A 21306-nucleotide genomic window follows, 5' to 3' on the forward strand; every position below is an offset into this window, starting at 1 on the left:
GGGCGATCCCCCCGCTTTGCCTGGTGGATGGGACTCATTCCCCAGGCAGTGGCAGGTGACTTATCCTCTCGCCGGGCTGTTTTCCTCCCCCGGCCACTGCTCTCCCTCTCCTTGTTGTCCTCCAGCGGCTCTCTCACAGCGCTCAAGGTCGAGGTCGGCCGGCTGGGGGATGCGTTCAAGGCTGCCGCTGCCTTCCGCAGGTGCTGCGGGCCCGGTTCTCACGGCCGGTTCTCACAGCAACCCCCGCCCAGCAGGGCGAGCGGAAGGGGTGAGTGGGGGAGCAGGGGTCCCCCTGTTCCCCTCGGCTCTTGGAGGGCGGTGGGTCCCAAAAGTGCCCGGCCCAGGACAGCAGTTGCCCCGTCCGAGGTGGCGACCCCCGAATCCCGAGCGGCGGTTCCCTGGGGCAGCGCAGCACAACCCCCGCGGCGACGGGGCATGCGGGGGTCTCTGCAGGCGGCGGGCGGTACCCGCGGTGCCCAATGGCCGCCCGCGCCCGGACATAAAAGCGGAGGCCGCGGCTCTGCTCTCCCTCCGCCGGCCGGGCCCCCCGGAGCCGCCTCTCCCCGCTGCCGCCGCCATGGATCACGCCCCGCCGCCGCTCCTCTGGGTGCTCGGCTTCCTCAGCATCCTCCTACTGCCGCTGCTGCCGCTGGCCGGGAGCGCCGCTGGCGCCGGGACACGCCGCGCCCGTGAGCCAGGACCGAGGGGGGCGGGCCAGTGGGGGGTAAATCCCTGCCTCATCCCGAGAGGCTGCGCTAGGCGCTCGCCGCATCAGGGAAGCTTGCTCATCCCCCCGCGATGGGCAGTGGGGGGGAGGTCCCTGCCATTGAGGACGTTCCCCTTCTACTCATCTCCCGATGGTGCGTCCTTGATGCCTGTGGCGTATTTGTCGCTCTGACAGCATGGGGACCCCTGCGTCCCGAGGGGCCCTGTACCGCCGCCTAGGGGCTTGGAGAGTCCCTGCCTTCCCTGAGCGGGGATGAAAGGTGCCATTCTCCCTCTAGCCGCAGAGGAGATCCATAGGTGCCCTTGTATGGAATCGCGCTGGGCTATGCCGGGACCCCCACGCGGGGAGCTGCAGCGGGAGCTGTGCAGGCGGATGCCCGGTGCGGCTGCCCCGCCTGATCCTGGATCCGGCTCCCTCTTGCCCGCAGCGGCCGCCAGCCTCACGTGTGCAGCATCACGCCAGGCCGCCTGCGTTTCCGGCTGCATCCCCGTTCCCTGGCTCTGCGATGGTGAGCAGCAGTGTCCTGACAGCACGGACGAGCAGTGCGGTGAGTGGCACTCATCCGGTGTGATGGTGTGGCCGGGGGAGCTGTGCTGCACAGGCATCAAGGGGCCCTCGTGTCCTGGAGAGTGGTGGGGCAGGACAGTCCAGAGGCACCTCAGACTTTGCTGGCTCTGCCTGTGTAGCATCCTGCAGGGACATATGTGCCCCAGAGATCCTTAGGAATATCTGTGGCATGAGAACACACCCTGGAATCTATGCTCTTTGGGCACTGCCAGCACCTGTCCCGTGCTGGGATGAAGTGGACCCTTGTTGTTCTGCTGTAGCAATAGGTCCCTGTGACCATGTGCTGTCCCTGCAGATGTTGCCTGTGGTGGGATCCCCCATGTCTGGCAGTGTGACGATGGCCGGTGTGTTTCTAGCAGCTGGCGTTGTGATGGTGCTGCTGACTGTCTGGATGGCTCTGATGAGCAGGATTGTGGTATGTACTCTTGTCGGGGGAAGCTTAGTAGGGGTGGCTGGGGATGCAAGGCAAGCTGCAGAGTGTTGTGCTGTTTCCTCAGTGTGCGGGACAAAGAAGGTGCAGTGTGCCGGCACCCACCACTGCATCCCACACTGGGAGCTGTGTGATCAGCACCAAGACTGTGAGGATGGCTGGGATGAGGAGGGGTGTCCCCAGCAGCCCTGTCTGCTTGGACAGTGGCAGTGCAGGAACAGAGTGTGCATCATGGCTGAGTGGAAGTGCAATGGGATTGATGACTGTGGTGATTCCTCAGATGAAGATATCTGTGGTAAGCAAGAACACTGGATGCTCCTTAGTAGGGTGAGACCTGTCTGGGCCATGTGTAAATTAGGGGAGTACTTTGTTTTCCTCGGCTCCAACTTCCCTTGGGATGGCGGCAAGCTTCCCAGGAAGCTGTTGATGCTTTGCAGGGCCTCCCCATGAGTCTGGGACCCACAGTTTCCCCTATGCTCAGGGTATTTGTCTTCCCTGCTGACATGAGCTGTGTGTGCCATAGCCCCCTGTATACCTGGCATGGTGCGGTGTGATGAGGGCAAGTGTATCCTGGAGTCCCTCATGTGTGATAACAAGGATGACTGCCTGGATGGCACAGATGAGCCCAGCACGTGTGGTAAGTTACATGTAGCAGCTGGCTGCTCCCCATCTGGGTGGGGCCAGGGGGAAGGGAGCCACAGAGCTGTCCTGCCTCATGTCACCCTTTGCTGCATCCCCACAGGTCGGAGCTGCTTTGTACGTAACGGGGGTTGTGCAGAGACATGTACTGACACGCACTGGGGAGTGCAGTGCTCCTGTGGGGCTGGCTGGGTGCTGCAGGCAGATGGGCAAAGCTGTGCTGGTAAGAGGAGGTTGGGGTGCATGTGCTTCTGTCATTTCTTGGCTACTGACAGCAGTGTCTCCACAGAGCCCATGCTCCTGGGGGAGCACCTGCCTCTGCCCTGCTCCTGCCTGTGTGTCTCACCTGGTCCCATAAAGACTGTGTCTAGATAATGCACCCAGCTGCTGGGTTGAGGCCAGGTGTTCTGGTATCTAGAGAGCTTGCCTGTAGTCCCAGAGCAGCAGTGGCAATGCTGTCTGGGGCAGCTCTGTGGCAGGCTGCTGACCTTGGCTATCTGTGCAGATGTGGACGAGTGCTCACTGGAGTACAGCCCCTGCAGCCAGCTGTGCACCAACACCCCAGGCACTTTCAGCTGCTCCTGCCTCCAGGGCTACACCCTGCAGCATGGCACCACCTGCGAAGTGGCAGGTAGGGGAGAGGAGGGGCGTCTGGGCTGGCTGAGGGCTGGGCAGTGCTCCCAGCTAGCCACGTCCTTGGTCAATGAATGACTTTCCTCTCACCCTGGCAGACAATGCAACACAGATCCTGGTGGCTGTGGGGCAGGACCTGGCCCTTCTGGATGTACGTACCCAAGCCTACCGGCCCCTGCTCTCCACTGAGACCAAACCCCATGCCCTGGTGTATGACCTGCTCCGAGAAACCTACTACTGGCTGACAGAGAATGGAGAGCTCCGTGTTCACTACCCAGGGAAAGGCACACAGCCTCTCTATACAGGTGAGGAGGACCAAGTGTTCCAGATGCCATAGCCGGGCTGAGATGGGTGCTGGGAGCTGGCCTGCCACCTTGGTACTGCTTTTACTGTATAGAGGAAGGGGCAGCCTGAGTTTGTTGCACAGCCTGAGCTCATGTGCCTTAAAACTGCTGTCTCTATAGATGCCAGAGAGGTGAACAGCATCTCCGTGGACTGGTTCACAGGGCAACTGTACTGGGCCAGCAGCCATCCTCCAGCCATCTGTGCAGGGCTGGGTGATGGCCGGGGTTACCTTACAGTGCTGGGGAAGGACATTGCACCAGAGCAGCTGACAGTACATCCAGCTGCAAGGTGAGCAGTGAATGAGCCAGGCTTGGCCCAGGCTTCTGGGATTGCAATGCTGGTGCTGACCATGCAATGCCTGCTGTGGGGATATGGCAGCACTGGTATTATGCTGTGAAGTGGGTGCTGAGTGCCTGCCCCCAGGTCCCTATACTGGGTCAACCGTGGACAGAGGGGCCGGACAGTCATTGCTGCAGCTGGCATGGATGGCTCAAACCGGCAGGAACTCACAGTTGTATCCATGGAGGAGCCTGTGGGGTTGAGCCTGGACCATGTGGCTGGCAGGCTGTACTGGATCAGTGAGTACAAGGAGGTAAGGATGAGGGGTAGCAGGGCAGGGAGATGATGAGTTGGGTGTTAGGAGGGTGGCCCTGGTTCCCTTGTGTTCATGGGAGGGAGCAGGGAGCAGTGCCTAGGTCTGGCATACATTCTTGGACTGGGAGGAGAAGAGCCAGGTTGTGGGGTTGCCACATGGCCACCATGCCTTGCCTTGTACCCAGTCCATCGAGACACTGCGGGTGGATGGCAGCGGACGCCACTCCTTCCACGCTGTTTTGCGGGGCCACATGGAGCCGCTGGGCCTGGCCGTGTTTGAGAGCCGGTTCTTCTGGACCGATGGCACAGAGCTGGTGTCAGCCACCTGGGTCTCTCCCCAGGAGCACACAGTGCTGCTCCGTGCCTCTATCTCAGCTTTCACGGTGCTGCATGCACTGCAGCAGCCTCCCAGTGAGTACCCTGAAGGTCCTGCATTGCTGCAGGGCTGGCAGCATGGCAGCAACCCCCACTACATCCCTGGGTGCTAGGGAAGGCTCACTGAGTCCTGGAGCTCACCAGATCCTGCCTAATGGTCTGCCTGGTCCTGTGATGAGGGGTTGTGGGGTTGGTACAGAGGGAACCAATAAAACTGTAGGAAAGCTGCCAGGGCCTGTGGCTTTGGGTAGACCTGAGCCCCCTTAATTCATGTAACGTCACTACCCTGTTTCCAGCTTTTATCCAGCCCCAGGACAGTCTGTGTTTTTTGGGGATTGGGAGAGATATCAGGGTCATGACTGCCTGAGCTTTTAACATCCTCTTACTCCCAGGGGACACTGCTGCATGTGCTCTGGGCCTGTGTAGTCACCTTTGCCTCCTGTCCCCTGTGCACCCTCGGGGCTACAAGTGTGCATGTCCAGAGGGCCTCTTCCTTCTGCCCTCGGGGAAGTGTACAGGTGAGCAGCATCTGGCTCTCTGGAGTGAACTAAATCTGTGTGGGAGTTGGAGGAGGGCCATAAGGGGCTGTGGCTTTGGTGGGATGAGGTTCCCAGCACACACTAGTGTTGTGACATTTGGTTCATTCTGGTGACCCTGCCCAGTGTCCCTGAGGCTGTGCTCACACACTGCCCTTATGCCTTGCAGAGCTGTCCATTGTGTATGCATCAGGAAAGGCTGTCTCCCTGGTTCATGTGGGCCCTGGAGCACACACCAAACAGGTGCAGGAGTGGCAGGAGCCCATCCACCTGCAAGATGTGGACTGGCAGAGGTCAGTGCTCTATGGGACAGATGACCATGGGACTCTGCTGCGTGTCATGGGCCACCCTGGCAGGAGAGAGGCCATTGTAACCGGGCTACCAGGTGAGACCCTATGGGGTGGTAGAGGGCACATTTCCCTTCCTGATACTCTCTGAGGTCTGAGGATCTCCTTGGTACAGAGCACAGTGGTCTGGTGCTGCCCACAGTGAGGCCCTGTCAGGCAGCTGTGGGGCACCACACAGGGTCTAGGGGCACCCAGGCAGAGGTGCAGGGTCATGGAACAGCCTTGTAACCGCTTGCCTGTCTGCTCTTGCCAAGTGTGTGCTGCCCGTGTGGATGTCCGCTCAGGAGACCTGTACTGGCTCGCATGCAATCGGAGGGACATCGGGGTGATCCAGACAACTGACATGTCCCCGCGCATCCTGCACCGTGCTCACAGCAGCATCCAGCACCTCTTCTTGGACTGGCAGCATGGTGCTCTGTACTGGCTGGCCCGCGGGCAGCCCCTGCAGGCACTGAGCCTGGCGGGGGGCGCTCCATGGGATGCCTGGAATGAGACGTGGCCTGGAGACCTGCCTGCGGCGATGGACAGCAGAGCCTTCAGTGTGCTCTGGAGCTCAGCCCTGGGTGAGCTTTGGTCATATCTGGAGCAGGGTGTTGAAGTGGTGGATGTAGGCAGGAGTGATCAGCCACACCCTACATGCAGCAGGTCCCTGCCTGGGCAGTGGGATGCTCACGGGGTAGACTCTGTCCTGCGGCTGAGTGCCTGGCCTCAGCCATGAGGTCCCTGCCATAACTGTGGGTTGTGGGGTGCAGGGTGAGCTATGAGGGGTGAGGGCAGGCTCCAGGTCCTACCATGCCTCTAACTCACAGGTCTGCAAGCACTGAGTCTGACCAAGCAGCAAGCAGTCACCCTGACACCCAGCTGGTCCCATGGCCTTGTGGCTGCCTTTGAACCATACCTGATATCAGCAAATGGGACAGCTCTGCTGCTGTGGGACCGGAGGACACTGGCTCTCGTGTTGTCCATGCCGGCAGCAGGTGTGAAGGGAGTGGTGGCCTTCGTGGGCTCAGAGCTGCAGGCTGGTAAGAGTGGCCATAGGTTTGTCCCTGGTGCTGCTGCTGTACCTGATGGGGCTGGGTGGCCCTTGCTACTCTGAGCTGTGGCAGGGTGCCTGGCTACTGGTGGTCAAGTGGGGTGCTCTGGGAGGTGCCTGGTGTGTGAGGAGGGTATGGCCCCAACAAATCCCAAATCCTCTGCCAGTGCCACCAAGCAAAGGGTCTGCTGTGCCACTCCCTCCACCTGTGACCACCACTATGAGGACAACCACAAGCACTGCTGCTCTGCTTACCACCTCCACCACAACACCACTGCTAAGCCAGACCACCACAGCACTCACCACTACTCCTGCACCAACCAGCAAGGCTACCAAATCACAAACCACCACCAGACAATCCACATCAAAGAGGACCACCCCTGCACCAACCACTGCCCGGACCACACTGACCAAGACTACCACTGTGCAGCCAGCCACCAGCACCAGTCAATCTTTGACAACTAAGATTGCTGCCCCACAGCCAACCGCTACCACCCCACACTCAAAAAGTGCCACACGGGTAGTGATACCTACCCCATCCCGCTGGTCCAGCCCTGAGCACCCCTTGACCCCGGTTTTCCATCTGTCCTGTTCTCGTACACATGTGCCCTGCCGTGATGGTACTGGATGTGTGGCCCAGGAGTACCTGTGTGATGGAGAGAAGGACTGTGTAGATGGCTCTGATGAGGATGGGTGCACCCAGCTCTGCAACACGCCAGGTAGGAGCCATTCTTCTGTCCCTGTGCAGCTGGGTCAGCCTGTGCCAGGCCTTCTGGCTGCTTCCTTTTGGGACAGGGTCCTGGTAAAGTCTGGGCTCTGATGCTTGTAATGTGACATACTGGTCCCTTCTGAACTTGGCACTGGGCTTGAAGTGGTGTTGGAAAAGGATAGAGTTGATCTCACTGCTCATAGTGGCCTAGATGTGGCTGAGTTGACTGCCGCAATCGCCTTGCTCAGGACCTAGGCTGCTGGAGATGCAATGTCTAGGAGGGACCAAGCCTTGTCACTTGTGGAGCCTTTTTAGGTCACTGGAGGCCTAGCAGAGGGTCTGGGCACCCTGGCTGCCTTCTGCAGGAAGTACAAAGCCCCTTGTGTCCCCAGGGGCCTTCCACTGTGCAAGTGGAGCTGTGTGCATCAAGGCAGGAGAGCACTGTGATGGGGTGCCACAGTGCCCTGATGGCTCAGATGAGACAGGCTGCTGGACCCCCACGCAGGAGTGTGCCCTGCGCTGCGATGCTGCCACCCGCTGCATCCCCAGGAGCTGGCTGTGTGATGGCCATACCGACTGCCTGGACCACACTGATGAGCAGGGCTGTGGTAAGACCCTAGGGCTGGATGGGATGGACTGCTGGGGTTGCCTGCTTCATAGGTGGATGCCCCAACTTTCTTGTGAGTCCAGGAGCAGGCACTGCCCAGGGCAACCTGCTGAGAGGATGGGGACAGTGCCTCTGCTCAGCCCTGGTCTTTGCCCACAGTGCTGAAGGAGTGTGGTCTGGCTGAGTTTTCCTGTCGGAGTGGGCAGTGTGTGGCCCTGGCCCTGTACTGTGATGGTGACCACGACTGCCAGGATGGCTCAGATGAGGAGGGCTGTGCTGTGCCCCGGCTGCTCTTCTGCCGTGAGGGTGAGGTGACATGTTCCCACAGCAGGGAGTGTGTGCTGGAGGCCTGGCGCTGTGATGGTGCTGCTGACTGTGGGGATGGCTCAGACGAGCAGGTGAGTGGAGCAGTGGAGACACAGCCTGTCCCCACTCATGCCCAGGAGGATGGGTAGCCTTTTTCACCTTTTGCCTTGCAGGGCTGCCCTTGGGAGGAAGGGCTGTGTGAGGACCAGCAGTGGGGTTGTTCCAATGGCCATGAGTGCATCCCCGATGTCTGGCACTGTGATGGAGAGACTGACTGCACAGATGGCAGTGACGAGGCTGGCTGTAAGCAACACCCTTATTTTATTCCCTGTCTCACCCAGGGATGGCTGGTGGGTGTCCAGCACAGAGGAAGATGGGTATGTGTCTGTGCTGAGGTGAAGGTCACCATACGCTGGCTGTCTATTCCCAGCAGCTATGGTGGCTCCAGGTCCTGAGTAGCTGTTCTCTCTGCAGGGGCCAGTGGCCTTTGGATTAATATAGCCTAAAACCAGGCTACTGGCACAGCTCTGCAGTGAACTCTGGGCAGCCTCTGGGAGCAGTTAAATCTGCCTCAGGGCAGCCTTCCCCACATGTCCCTGCAGGCCACCCTGCTCCCTGCCAGAGTCATGAGTACCCCTGTGGGCTCGGGTCCTGCCTGAATGTATCCCTGGTGTGCAACGGCCGGCAGGACTGCGTAGATGGCTCAGACGAGGGAGGGAATTGCTCTGTGCCCTGCCAGCGGTCCTGCACTCATCTCTGCTACCCCTCACCCCAGGGCCCTGTGAGTGCCAGCAGCCCTGGGGCTTGTCATGCCATGATGCCCTGCTTCAGCTGTAGAAGGGAGCTTCGAGTCCCCAGGGTGGGTAGCTGATGGTCCCTTTCCCCACAGCGGTGCTGGTGTGGCCCAGGCTATCGGCTTGCTGAGGATGGTCTGTCCTGCATGGACATAGACGAGTGCATGGAGTGGGGCAAGGGAGCCTGCAGTCAGAGATGCCTTAATGCCCCAGGGTCCTACAGCTGTGGATGTCTCCCTGGCTACATGCTGGAGCCCAATGGCCACGTCTGCAAACTCACTGGTAAGTCCTGGGGTGGCCAAGCAGTGCTAAAACTGGCCCTGGCCCTCTAAGACACACCAGGGACTGGTGGATACTTGTCCCCCTGTGTCTGCCATCCATGGGAAGCCTCGTAGTCCTTTGAATGGCAGATCAGAAAATCCATCTGCCCTATCTGAGAACATCCTGTGTGGTAGGACTGAGTCCCAGCAAGCTCCAGTGCCTGTAAGCGCTGTGCTCCTTGCCTGCATGTGCTGGGTTCATGGGACTACTAGTGCTGAGCAGGGTCCATGTGTCTCTGTGCTGCCCCAGGACCAGAGCCCAAGTTACTAGTGGCCGTGCAGTCTGAGGTGTTGTCCTATGGCCTGCGGAGCGGACATGAGGAGCTAGTGCTGGCCACCGACAAGGATCGCGTTGTCTTCTCACTTGACTATGACTTGGTGGAGAGGAAAGTCTTCTGGATGGACCTAGCCACAGAGAGCATCCGCTGGCAGGACCTCAACTCAGGAAAGAAAGGCACACTGGTGAAAGGTGAGCTGTGGCAACATGGGGTTAACAGGGCTGGCCTTCCCCAATGTGCAGTCTCCAGGTTGCAGTGGGGTGCCAAGCTGTGATCCCTTATGTGGAGAATTGTTAGTGGGAGCAAGGTTGGGAGGAGCCAGAGCTCCTGGGATGGAGGGACCTGGGTTGGGTGCATTATGCCAAAGGACCATGCAGCTGTTACCCACACAGGTGCTGCCTCTTGGATGCATTTCAGGTGTGAGATCAGACTGTATAGCAGTGGACTGGCTTGGAAGGAACCTGTACTGGACAGATGGGGTAGCAGGGCAGGTGCTGGCCACTCGCTTGGGGTCTGCCTGGCAAGGGATACCAGAGTATACTGTGGTGATAGATGGAGACCTGGACCAGCCCCACTCTCTGGTGCTCCAGCCACTGGCAGGGTAAGTCTGGGACAACTCTGGGACATGGGGACCTCCTTGCCCATCCCTGCCCTGCCCCATTTTCCTCCATGGAGGCAGGTGAGAGGCTGGGGAAGAGGTGAGATGGCCTTACCTTGGTGCTGTGGGGACTGCATGACAGGAGGAGAAAGAGCCCAGACACCTGCCCCTGCCCTGCATGGAGGTCTCAACACACCCATGATGACATGGAATGCTCCAGGCTGCTTTTCTGGGCTGCCTTGGTGCTGGGACAATGCTGTGTCAGGTCCATAGGCCTGCACCTCTCTTCCCACTAGGCTGATGTACTGGTCAGAGGTGGGGAGCCACTCACGGCTGATGGAGGCCAGTATGGATGGGAGTTGGCGGCATGTACTGCTGGCCCAGGGACTGGGCTGGCCCACAGCACTGGCCCTTGATCTCCCCACCCAAAGGATCTTCTGGCTGGATGAGAAGCTGGGCAGTGTTGGCTCTGCACATCTGGATGGCAGCAGTGTGAAGGTGTGGTGGGGCACTGGTGATGGGATCCTGATGGGGACCAAGGTGGGCACTGACAGCCTCTCTGACAGGTCCTCAAGCTGCGCTGGGTCCAGAGCCCCTTTGCAGCAGCTGTGTGTGAGGGGCAGCTCTACTGGTCAGAGAGGAAGACATGGTCTGTGCAGCAGGTGGACAAGGCCAGCGGCAAGAACAGGACTGTGCTGCTCAAACGGCATGGGCAGCCCCATGGCCTCCAGGTACCTTACTAGGGAGTCCCAAACTCTTCTGTGTCAGCTCTGCTGATCTCCCATCCTGCACAGCACTGTTGTCTTCTGAGTGAGGAGGCACTGGGAGCTGTACTCCCATCCCAGTGGTCCTTGGGCAGCAGTCTCTGTGGGCAAGTGTCTCTGGTCCTCTTAGAGCATCTCTGTCTCACCATCCTGCCCCAAGCTAGGCTGAGTGTGGGCTTTGGGAGCATGGTATGGTGTCAGCGCTGCTGGTGGGTACTGACGGAGCTGAAGCTGAGCCTGCTATCCTACAGATGATGCACCCAGCCCTACGCCCCACAGCTCCCAACCCGTGTGAGATGCGTGGCTGCTCCCACCTGTGCCTGCTGAGTGCCAGGCACACTGGGCAGTGCCGCTGCCCTGCCGGGCTGATGCTGACCGCCAATGAGACCACCTGCACGCCCATCCACAATTCGGCCTTTGTCCTCCTGGTGTCACCGGCAGCTGTGGCACAGGTACCATGCCTCTGGAATCAGCCCTGGGGGCTGCTGTTCTCGCCACTGTCGGGGAAGAGAGGTCTTCATCCTAGTGCTACCTCCTTCCTCCAGGTCTACCTGAAGGACCTGCCCACATCAGCTGGATCCCAAGGGCTTCCCCCACGCCAGGACCTGCCTTTGGTCAAGGTGAGCCACCTGACAGCCATTGACTACGCAGTGAAAGACAAGCATTTGTACTTTGCAGAAGTGGGAGGCAATTCCATTGGACTGCTGCGCCTGAAGGACTGGGGACGGCTGTCCTGGAAGAAGGCAGTAGCTGTGGAGGGCACTGTGACATCCCTGGCCTTGGACTGGCTAAGTGGGAACCTTTACTGGATCGGGGGGCAGCCACCCAGCATCCATGTGGCAGCTCCCAGGGGGCGTTGGGCCCTGGCACTATTCAGTGCAGGGCTGCAGGGCGCTGCCTGGCTGGCACTGTGTCCTCGTGCTTCCACCATGTGCTTTGTCACAGCAGCTGGCAGTCATGGGCATGGTGCTGTGGTGGAGTGTGCGGCCATGGATGGCACTGGCCGCCGAGCGGTCTGGAGGAGAGCCCAGGCTCCTGCTGGCCTTGCCTTTGGGAGTGCTGGCACCAGGCTGTACTGGGCAGAGCGTGGTGAGCCAGGACTGAGCCAGGGCACTGTGGTGGGGCGGTAGCAGTGCTGCAGGCACTCAGTCTGCGAAGCACAGCCAGGGGCAGCCCAGAGCTCTCTGTCGCCACACTGAAGCCTCTCCATCTGTGCCTTGCAGAGAGAGGTACTATTAGCAGTGTTGAGCTGGATGGATCCCGCTTCCAGGTGGTGCGGGAGGGGCTGCATGGTCTCTCACTCTTCACCATAGGAGAAGGCTTTCTGCTGTGGAGCACAACCTCAACAAATGGTAGGTCTGTTGGCTGTGCTTTGCCCAGCTCTTCCTGCTACACTAGGACATGGGGTTCTGCCAGTCCCTGTGGGGGTGCAGGCTTGCTTCTTTGTGGGGTGAAGGGCAAGTTAGGGGAACCCTTACCTCCCATCTCGGGCACCCTTGTCGGAGGAGGTGGAGCAGTGCTGACCCCATGTGTCTCCAGGCTCCAGCAAGATCTGGCACAGCCGGCTGGAGCAGGCTGAGAATTGGTGGTTCCCGATGGAGCAGGAACTGGTAGCCATGAGGATTTACAGCCAGTTCTCACAGGAAGGTGGGTCTGGGACTGCCCCAGCCCAGGGCATCTGTGGGGTTCAGCTGTGGTTTGTGGTGGCCGTGATAACCAGGGCTGTTTTGGCAGGCACCAATGGCTGTGCAAAGAGCAACGGAGGCTGTGCCCAGCTCTGCTTGCCTAACCCTGCAGGGCGGCAGTGCCGCTGCTCTCCTGGATACTACTTGGTGCGTGGGGCAGCGTGTGCGCTTGCACCGCCTTGCCCCGCCCCGCTCCAGGCCTGCCCCGACCTCCAGAGCTGCATTTCCAGAGAGCAGGCCTGTGATGGGCACCCCGACTGTGCCGACGGCTCCGATGAGTCTGACTGTGAGTGCCTTCCCACAGCCAAGGCATGCTGGGGTCCTGGGCAGAGGACAGCCTGCCCAGTCTCCCCCAGTTTGGGAAGAGGATCTTACCCGAGTCTCTGCTGATCTATGTCAATCCCTCCAGGCGCCTCCGTGAAGGTGGGGACACAAGTCCCTGCAGTGGCACCATCAGGAATGTCCCACGTAGAACAGAAACCAGTCTCATCCATAGCTGCACCCCAGCCTCGGCAGCCCCGCCCCAGCCTATCTGCAGTCCCTGGCCCCCAGCAGCATGGAGAGCCCTTCGTGGTACCTCCTAGCACAGAGGAGGTGCTGGGGGCTGTGCCCTGCAGCAGCGAGACATGCAACCTGCGTGGGGACTGTGCCATCGAGGCTGGCCGAGTGATGTGCCACTGCACCCTGGGCTATCGTGGGGACTACTGTGAGGAGGCTGAGGTGCAGCCCCTTGCAGGACCCATTGTCCTGGGGGTGGCCGTGCTTTTGCTGCTTGTTGCTGCTGCTGTGGGGGCCCTGGCCTACACGCGGAGGTGGGACAGGCGGAGGAGGTGAGCCCTGGAGCTGAGCTGGGCCAAGTACAACTGGCAATAGGGAGGGACAAAGTCTCTGCCCAGGGATGGTGGTGATATACTCCTGGGTTATATGGAAAGCCCCAGCAGGCTATTATCAGGGTTTGTGGCAGGACTTTGGGATCTTCCCCATCTCTAGGAGTTGACAGTGCCATTCTCAGTGTACATTTTTCCCTCCCCAGGACCTCAAGCACTGCTTCCACTCGGGTGCTGACCTTGTACCACCATGAAAGTGATCCAGAGGAGGAGGAAGAGGAGGAAGATCTTCCCCCTAAGAGTGATACATTTGTAAATGAAGCTTATGAAGGGAAAGAGGTGAGTAGCATCTGAGCAGGCCCTGCTGGGGACCCCTCTGCCACCCTGCAGTGCCCCAGGGCCTAGTGCTGGCATAGTACTCTGGAGACAAGCCTTACCCTCCTAATGAAGGAGAGGGGCAAGACCAGAGCTGCCTAGAGTCTGACAGGACTATCCCACTCTGCCTATGGCTGGACCCCCTGTGCTAAGGTGGGGGGTGGGCTTAGAGAGGCTGGGTCAGACTCACCCCTGATACTTGCCCTCATCTGTGATTTCTGCAGGAGCTGCCACCCTGCTGAGGAAAGGACCATCTCACATTAACACCGTATTTTCATAAAGGAATGTTGTGCAGCATCTCTTGTGCCATTGTGGTTTGTGTGTGGGCTGAGGAGGGAAGGTTGGTTTGTTCTTCCTAGATGTCTAAGACCTAGGGAACATAAGAATCCAGACAAAAAATGCTTGGAAGGTTTATCAGGAAATCTCCAATCCCAACACACTCTCTGAGACTGTCCCTTGAGTACTGTACCTCTGCAGCAAGGCTTAGCTGAACAGGGTGCTTTGGGCTCACCTGGTATAACAATCTGCCCGAATAACTCTGCAGGGAGGCTGGCTTGGCTCTTACCTTGTTATGCAGGGGGCTGAGAAGGATTTTATAGTGCAGTTCTGACCTTCTGAGTGTCCCTTACAAACCAGTGAGACCAGTTTTACCACCTCACACCAAGCTAATTTGGAAAGGGGAAATAAATGCTATTTTTTTTCTCTTTGATCTTCTTCCCCCGCACTCTGCCCTGAAGTGGCTGTGCTCCAGGAAGGAGAATTCTCTTCTAGAGCTGATTTTGACCATGGGGCAAAAGTCCTTTGGGAAAGTGCTGTAAAAGCTATCTGTGCCCTTTTTACAGACCTTTCCTCCCTGATCAGGCAAAACAGGGAAGTTGGGTGAGCTGTGCCCACTGGCTCTCAGCTCAACCTGCCTGGCAGAAAGCCCATAACCATCCCACAGCACAAACGCATTGCTTTGCATTTATTTTGTTGCTCGCACAGGCCTTAGCTAAGCAGATACGTGCGACAGATGCTCTCCTCCCCTACTGCCAGCTCTGATGGTTACACACTTCTGACCTGTATGTTGCTTACATGGGAACACCAAAGCTGTCTCTGCCCAAGCTGCTGTGCCTGGTACAGGAAGATGAGGTAAAAGCAGCACGGAGGGACTGGAGCCACCTCTGGTCCTCAATCCAGCATGACTTTGGCCCAGTTCTAGATCCTGGAGCACAGCAGGCTTTTAAGGAAGTTGCAAATATTCAAAACAGGTCCTTGGTCTTGTTTCCAGCTGGCCAGAGGGGCCCACAGGAGAAGGGCAGGGGCCAGCACTGCTCTTGATGCCAGGGAGGTGACTGCAGTCCCAGTGCTGGGGCTACAAGTCAGAGTCACAAGGTGGGCTGCTCCCCCTGTGTTGTCCATCTTGCTCATCTGCCAGCACGTCCCAGGGATTGCTGTAAGCTCTACTGGAGCATAACCCAGCCTCTGTCGCAGGAGTGGGGGGCAATTTGGGGACCCTGTGCTCCTTGCAGCAGTGATGGAAGCTGAGGGTGAGGGCCAGCCCCCCCAGGATCTCCATACAGCTTCCCAAATAGCTCAGTACCAAGCTGTAGCCTATGCTCAGCATGCTGCCAGGCGGAGCAGGCACTGCCCACAGCTCCTGGGTGTACCAGGAGCTGGGCACGAGGCTCATCAGCCCAGAGAGGAGCAGCACCAGCCCGGCCGCACCGGCCACTAGGTGCCGGGGCTCTCGCTGCCAGCAGCGAACACCCAGGGAAGCTACCACAAAGCCCACCACGGTGACAACCAGCGAGGAGGGCATCAACCCTTGGGCGACCCGCACAGGCACCTGATCAAAGTAGCCCAGCTCATCAGCCTGCCCACAGAGGCGGTCATGGGTGCTCTGCCGCTCTCTGCATATATCCCAGATGCCCTGCTCCCAGACGACGTCCATGGGCTGGTCAGGTATGAGGCTCACCTGCCTCCAGCTGGGTGCCAGCGTTCCCGTGAGTGTCAGCAGGAGCCCGCAGGGGCACAGCACCAGGCCCACGATCATCACCGTCGGTGTCCGCATGCTGGGGAGATAGGTGAAGCGGGCTTCAGAGGGCTCCCGCTTGCCCTAGATCCGCGAGAGCTCAGGGGCTCGCTGGGCAGGAGCTGTGGCACCGGCGCAGGCAGGGCGTGGGGTCCCGCGCCAGGCCCGGAGCCCCTCAGGCGGCCAGCCCGCAGAGCCGCCCCAGCCCAGCCCAGGCCGTGGGGAGGCGGTGCCGGCAGGCGGGGCCCGGCCCCGGCAGGGCTGGCCGGCACCTGCCGCAGGGACAGCGCCTTCCAGGGGGCGGGAGCGCGCGGAGAGTGCCGGATATCTGACCCTCGCTGTCCCTTTGCAGGTGGTGGGATGGGGGCCGTGCCCGGGCTGCTGAGGCAGCGTAGGACCCTGTTACCGCTCCCCTCATTAACTGCATGCGAGCTTATTTTGCTATCAAATTAATTAACTAATTAATTAAAATAATTAAGACGAAGTGCTGGCAGATCTCATTTGGTAACTGGCCCAAGAGACCTCCCCAATCTCCCTGTCTTTTAGGGAGAGCTCCTAAGCTTGGCCCTGCTCCTCCCATCCCAGGCTGCCCTCAGAGGGCACCCGCAGATGCAGCAGCCGGCTCCCGGCGGGAAGACTCTCTGGGATTGGTACGGGAAATCACCACATTTGAGAACCCCAGTGTGGGATTTGGAGCCCCAAAAAGCACTCGTCTTGGGCCTTACCAAATTTCCCTGAATTTCTGCCAGTCACACTGAGCCCAGGAGAGGGCAGCGTCCTCTGTGGATCAATTTGGGATGAGCAACGCCGGCTGAGCTGGAAGGCTGGCTGCCTGTGTGCCGCAGGGCACTTTTGCGCTTCTAGTTCCTGGCCTTGGCCGTCTGGAAGGCTGGTGGGTCTGTGCTGGACCAGCTGTTCGCGGCTCCCTTCCCTACTCCTCCGTCCCACAGCTATTTCCCGAAACCCTGAAGCCCTTCAGCTCTCGGGGTGCCGATCTGGCCAACGATCTACTAGGGAGGGATTTTGAAGTTGTTGAACCCTGGATCTTAGTCTAGCTGGAAGGCAAGGGTGGGTTGGACTCAGCCAAAGGCTCATGTCCCCAGCTACGTCTGCAGAGTAGCCAAATGAGCAGACCTTCTGGAACAGGAGCACCTGGCTTTGTTGTATGCAGCCAGTAGCTTGCTGAAACTTGGCACTCCTCATCTGGGAAACTAAGCTGGGGGTTGTTGTTTCCTTTCCTGTTCAGTCAATTTCTGTAACTTTTACTGTACTATAGCCACTGGCTGTGCCAAGACACTCGCTATTGCCCTGGGAGCTGTGGGTCCAACCAACACACCAAATGCTGCTGGCTTGATGCGTTTCCCAAGTCTGCCTTCTGCCATGGGATCCCTGCACGGGTGCTGCAAGCCTGAAACCCTATAGTCCTGACTCTCTCATGAGTCTGTATCTGCACACCTTTCCATCAGGACACCAAGAGGAGGTTGGCTGTGAGATGAAGCGCTCCTGGGGGAGAGGGGGACAGAGGGAAAGGGCTGGTAGCAAGCTGGGTGGCACAGTGCCACGGATGAGGGTCTATCAGTGCCCTTTGCCACCTTTCAGCTCAGGAGGCTTTTACTAAGGTGACAAATTACGGCTTGGTGACAGTGCTGTCAGGTATGGCAGTGGTTGCCCATGGACCAGCCAAGCCGAGCTGTGAGCAGGTGATAGCAAGTCTTGAGTCCTGCATGACTGGCCAGGGCTTTTCTCCCTATACCAGATGGCTGGGTGGGGCATGTGCCAGCCCTGATGGAAAGGGAGAAATTCTCCATTTTGTTGATTTGCCCGCATTTTATCCAGAAATGCTAAGAAACCTAGGCCTTGTAGTGCCTGCCCTAGGATCCCTCTCTCTGTATCATCTTCCTTTATTTCTCATCTGTTCCTCCAGCAGTGCTGTGCCACTCTTGCCCTTGCTCATGCAGACTTGAGTCTAGAAGGTGGCCACTCCTTGAATCTGCAGCTGCAGTAGAAGCTGTGTGCCAGGAGTATGATAATTATGCACCAGAGCAGGTTTAAAAACCTGGGCCTTTCCAATTTAATAATAGTGCCCAGGAGGATGCATCTGCCCTTTGGGCTGGTGCCCAGGCTCCTGACTGTGGGACAATGATAAACAGATTAGGTGATGTGGCCCTGATGCTGGATGACCTGCTCTCAGTAAGCGTGGGGAAGGAAATGGGATTAACAGAGCTATTTCCCGTTGCCACAAAGTCATAGATTGTTAATTTCTTCCCTTTTACTTTCTAATGAGGTGGTATGAAAAGCGATTCAAAGAAGTAAGAAGTGCCTGGCCCTTTCGAAGCTGTGGGGAAGCATTTAAAGGCATCTGGCCTCAGAGATAAAATGGTCTGGCTGAAACTGCCTTCCCACATTACCCACTACCCTAGCTACTGAGTGGGAAAAGCCACTGTACTTGGTGTTTGCTACTTCTCCAAGGCTGTGACTTAGTTTTTCGTACATTGTCACAGTCATCTCTTTAAGAATGTGATGGAAATCTGGAAACTTTATCCAGGCCTGGTTCAGTTGGCTTGCATTTTATTACTGTTTTTAACACCCCATCGTAAATTGGAGGAGCAGCATAAAGCCTTGAGCTAGTTGGACCTTGAAAAGATTTAGGGCAGGATAGTCAGAACTTGAGACTGATTCCAAGGAAGAAATTTAAAAAAAATAAAAATCCATGATGAGGTATTTAGTGTTGAGTTGTTTCTTCCAGCCTCAGATACCCTGCATCATTGAAGGCTGGGAATGAATTCAGAATGACATTCCTGGGTTCAACCTCTTCCCTGCCTCTCTAACTGTCTTGCTTCCAGCCACTGGTGGTGATAGCACCCTAGACTGGACAAGTGCTTGTGTCTCTTGGGTGGCAGTGTGAGGTCTGTGGATAGCACCAGTAGCTTTTCAGTTACCCCATTGTCACATCAGCTAAGCAGTTTGTCTGATGCCAGCAATGGTGAAAGAACATATGCACACAACAATCTCCATACCTTCCTATGTGATCCATAGTCTGATCAGATTTCTAGGCCCAACTGAGCTTTTAAAATGTGGGTCTGGAGAGAAGAGCTTCTCTGCACAAAGGTAGCTCTGCCCCTCCATTGTCGATTGAGATCACGGCACTGAGTGGGGCACTGACTTCGGGGCAGAAGGGTCCTTTTCAAGGCAGTTACTCTGACTCCCTTCCCTTCATAGCTGCAGGAGCAGGATCCTCAGCAGCAGCAGCAGGATCTCTCAGCATCCTGTTTGCTGTGCTGGGAACAGTTGGGGCCAGGGCTGTTTAGAAGGAGCCTGCAGCTGGTAATTCCTGTTTGCATTCTATTGACCCTGGAGCTTTGCCTGTGTTGCATATGGCATCCCACACCACCACAGTGCCTGCATGTTCTGCAAGTTATACTGTACCTGACTCCTTCTTGGGTTCAAAGTGGGCTTGGCCCACCCATGCTGGACACCAAGCCACAAGCTGCCAAGTCTGTGGACATGGAAAATGGCAGCATATGTGCTGTGCCACCCTGGGTTGCCCTGTGACTGGCAGGTAGCCATTAGGCACAATACTAGCTATATATCATCCCTCCTCTCTCCCGCCTGAGAAGCGTTTGCTTCACCAGAGTGTGGCAGTCCCTTATGTCTTGCCTGATCTAGGAAATGGGAACTGGCTGAGAACAGTGCCCCTGCAGGCACAACCTGCACTTAGGGGGCTGCAATTTCCTCTGGTCTAGACACATGTAGCTCCATTATCCATCTGTGTTTGTCTTTCAGTTGAAACTCTAAATCACTGCAGGCTGGGAGCAAAGCACAATGGATTAAACAGCCCATGCTGTGCTTTTTAGCATTAGATCTGATTGTCTAAGCCTCTTCTCAGTCTCCATCCTGAAGGCAAACTTCCTTAGCCAGGTGTACAGGTTGAACGATTTTGTTCTGACCATTCATTTTTGCTTCTTTCTCTTCTAGCTTTTTGCATGGGGCAATTTCTAAGAATGCAAACTGAGGGTTCTTCTTGCTCTCAAGCCCTGCAGCATGTGAGTCCAACTGGAAGATACTCTGCATTGTGCAAACAGCTGCAGTTATGATGGACTTCTCTCAGTTCAGCTCCCAGCTTCCTCCCCGAACACGCACACTACCTACCATCTTTGTGCCTGCTGGGTGGCCAAGGATGAGCCCCAGGCAGGACAGGATCTGTGATCCCCCTGGCTGGTTGAATATGGAACAGATCTCTGTGTACTCCCCAGGGCACAGACAGCAGTGGTCAGCATCCAGCAGGCAGCTCCACGCCCCAGCTATCCAGCCTTTGTGGTGGCATTTCCCCAGACAGATTTATTACCCTTCCACTTGCCCATTGACCTGCCCCGCTTCCAGGCTGACCATGGTGGTAATAGCAGTCCTTAAGGCTGTACTCTGGAGAGGTTATCAGAGGGCAGGGATGTGTTGGGCATTAAAGGGTTTGCAAGCACCCATACTGGAAGGTCTCACTCCAGGGCTGTGACCCAGCAGTGGCTTAACATACCCAGGCCTGTGGCCATTGCAGTTTTGGCTGTTCCCCCTGCTCAAAATTCAGTGTGAGAGAGCTGCAATTTGGGGGTCAGCATCCTGTAATGCCTGCAGGGAACAGTAAATCTGTCAGTGAGCACTGAGGCTGTTCCTGCTCTCTTTCTGCAACCCAGCAGTGAGTCTGGACACTATTCAGACTGGATCCTGGGAATGAATTGTTGACAGACTTATTAGATGCCCCCTAGTTATTCACTCATCCGTTAACCTCCCTCACTTTCTAAACTGCTGCATTTAGACTTGCCAGATTTACCAGTGCTGCTTTCAGTTCCAGGAATGCTACAAAAAGCATTTTTTGCAGCTATATCTATTTTTTGTCTGACTCAGTCCTGTAATGGTTGAGAGTAGCTCAGATGTGAAGCTCTTGAGCTGGGTTTTGAAGGTGCAGTCCTTTTCAGACAGTAATAAGAGAGCAATTAAAGCTGCATCTGCCTGTGGAAACTGGATGTTTCTCCAGTTCCTGGGCCACAGATCTTGCAAACTAAAGGGCAAAGCTAATACTCATGGATGCACAGCATGTTGCTACTGGTCAGGCAAAAGCAATGCTCCATGATGGAGGTTCATTTCGTTACACTGTAAATGTGACTCATCTGCCGGGACTTTCATCTCCCATTGGACTTAAGCACCTGAAACCAAAGTGTGGATGGCTTATGCACGTGCCTTTATGTATTTGCTGGGAATTTGGTCAACTTTGTGGGCCAAACCACTGAACATATGGCCAAGGCCACAGTAGAAAAAACCTGCTTAAACCTTTCCCCTTGAGAAAGCCTTGTGTGGAAGATAACTGTGTCCTCTGCCTGTTCTGGAGGCTGAGAAATTGTGAAACTTCTAGTCTTTTGAAATTTATTCTAATAGTTGTGGATGGAGGGACAGCTGCATCTTGCTCCCATGTTATCTCATTGAGTTATGGAATGTTTTGGGTTGGAAGAAACCTCAAAGATTATCTACTTTCAATCTCCCCCACCATGGGCAGGGACCTTTTATTTTAGACCAGGTTGCCCAAAACTCCATCTAATCTAGCCTTCAACACTTTCAGGGATGAGACATTCACAAATTCTCTGGGCAAACTGCTCCAGTGACTCAGCACCCTCACAGCAGAGAATCATAGAATATCCTGAGTTGAAGGGCAACCACAAGGATTATCCAGTTCAGCTACTGCCCCTGCACAAGACAACGCCAAGAATCACACCATGTAACTGAGAGCATTTTCCAAACACTTCTTGAGCTCTGGCAG

At 57.0% G+C, this 21306-nt stretch overlaps 2 protein-coding genes across 4 annotated transcripts; one reads left to right on the forward strand and one right to left on the reverse strand.

Annotated features, from left to right (window-relative positions):
- Positions 1–27: 27 nt before the first annotated feature.
- On the forward strand, positions 28–13788 carry LOC116996819 (low-density lipoprotein receptor-related protein 2-like). 3 transcript variants are annotated; one of them, XM_033060823.2, is made up of 33 exons: positions 28–268; positions 1155–1274; positions 1590–1709; positions 1792–2019; positions 2248–2361; positions 2467–2586; positions 2869–2994; positions 3095–3301; positions 3461–3629; positions 3765–3933; positions 4121–4346; positions 4703–4828; positions 5016–5231; positions 5448–5756; positions 6003–6215; positions 6394–6945; positions 7328–7543; positions 7702–7940; positions 8022–8151; positions 8451–8629; positions 8738–8924; positions 9213–9431; positions 9658–9841; positions 10135–10336; positions 10405–10569; positions 10854–11054; positions 11148–11691; positions 11826–11954; positions 12142–12249; positions 12337–12573; positions 12697–13117; positions 13321–13453; positions 13714–13788. In XM_033060823.2, exons 1-33 carry the CDS (start codon positions 28–30, stop codon positions 13729–13731), a joined length of 6768 nt encoding a protein of 2255 aa, XP_032916714.1. In that variant the 3' UTR covers positions 13732–13788. The 3 variants fall into 3 exon arrangements, with proteins under 3 accessions (XP_032916714.1, XP_032916715.1, XP_032916716.1); XM_033060824.1 differs by lacking the exon at positions 28–268 and adding an exon at positions 563–689; XM_033060825.2 differs by lacking the exon at positions 28–268 and adding an exon at positions 872–986.
- A 626-nt stretch (positions 13789–14414) lies between these two features.
- Positions 14415–15687, reverse strand: CLDN23 (claudin 23). The gene has a single exon (XM_033060715.1). The coding sequence runs from the start codon at positions 15540–15542 to the stop codon at positions 14844–14846; it is 699 nt and encodes a 232-aa protein (XP_032916606.1). The 5' UTR covers positions 15543–15687; the 3' UTR covers positions 14415–14843.
- Positions 15688–21306: the final 5619 nt, after the last annotated feature.

This window comes from Catharus ustulatus, chromosome 5 (genome assembly GCF_009819885.2).
Source record: "Catharus ustulatus isolate bCatUst1 chromosome 5, bCatUst1.pri.v2, whole genome shotgun sequence".
Lineage (NCBI taxonomy): Eukaryota > Metazoa > Chordata > Aves > Passeriformes > Turdidae > Catharus > Catharus ustulatus.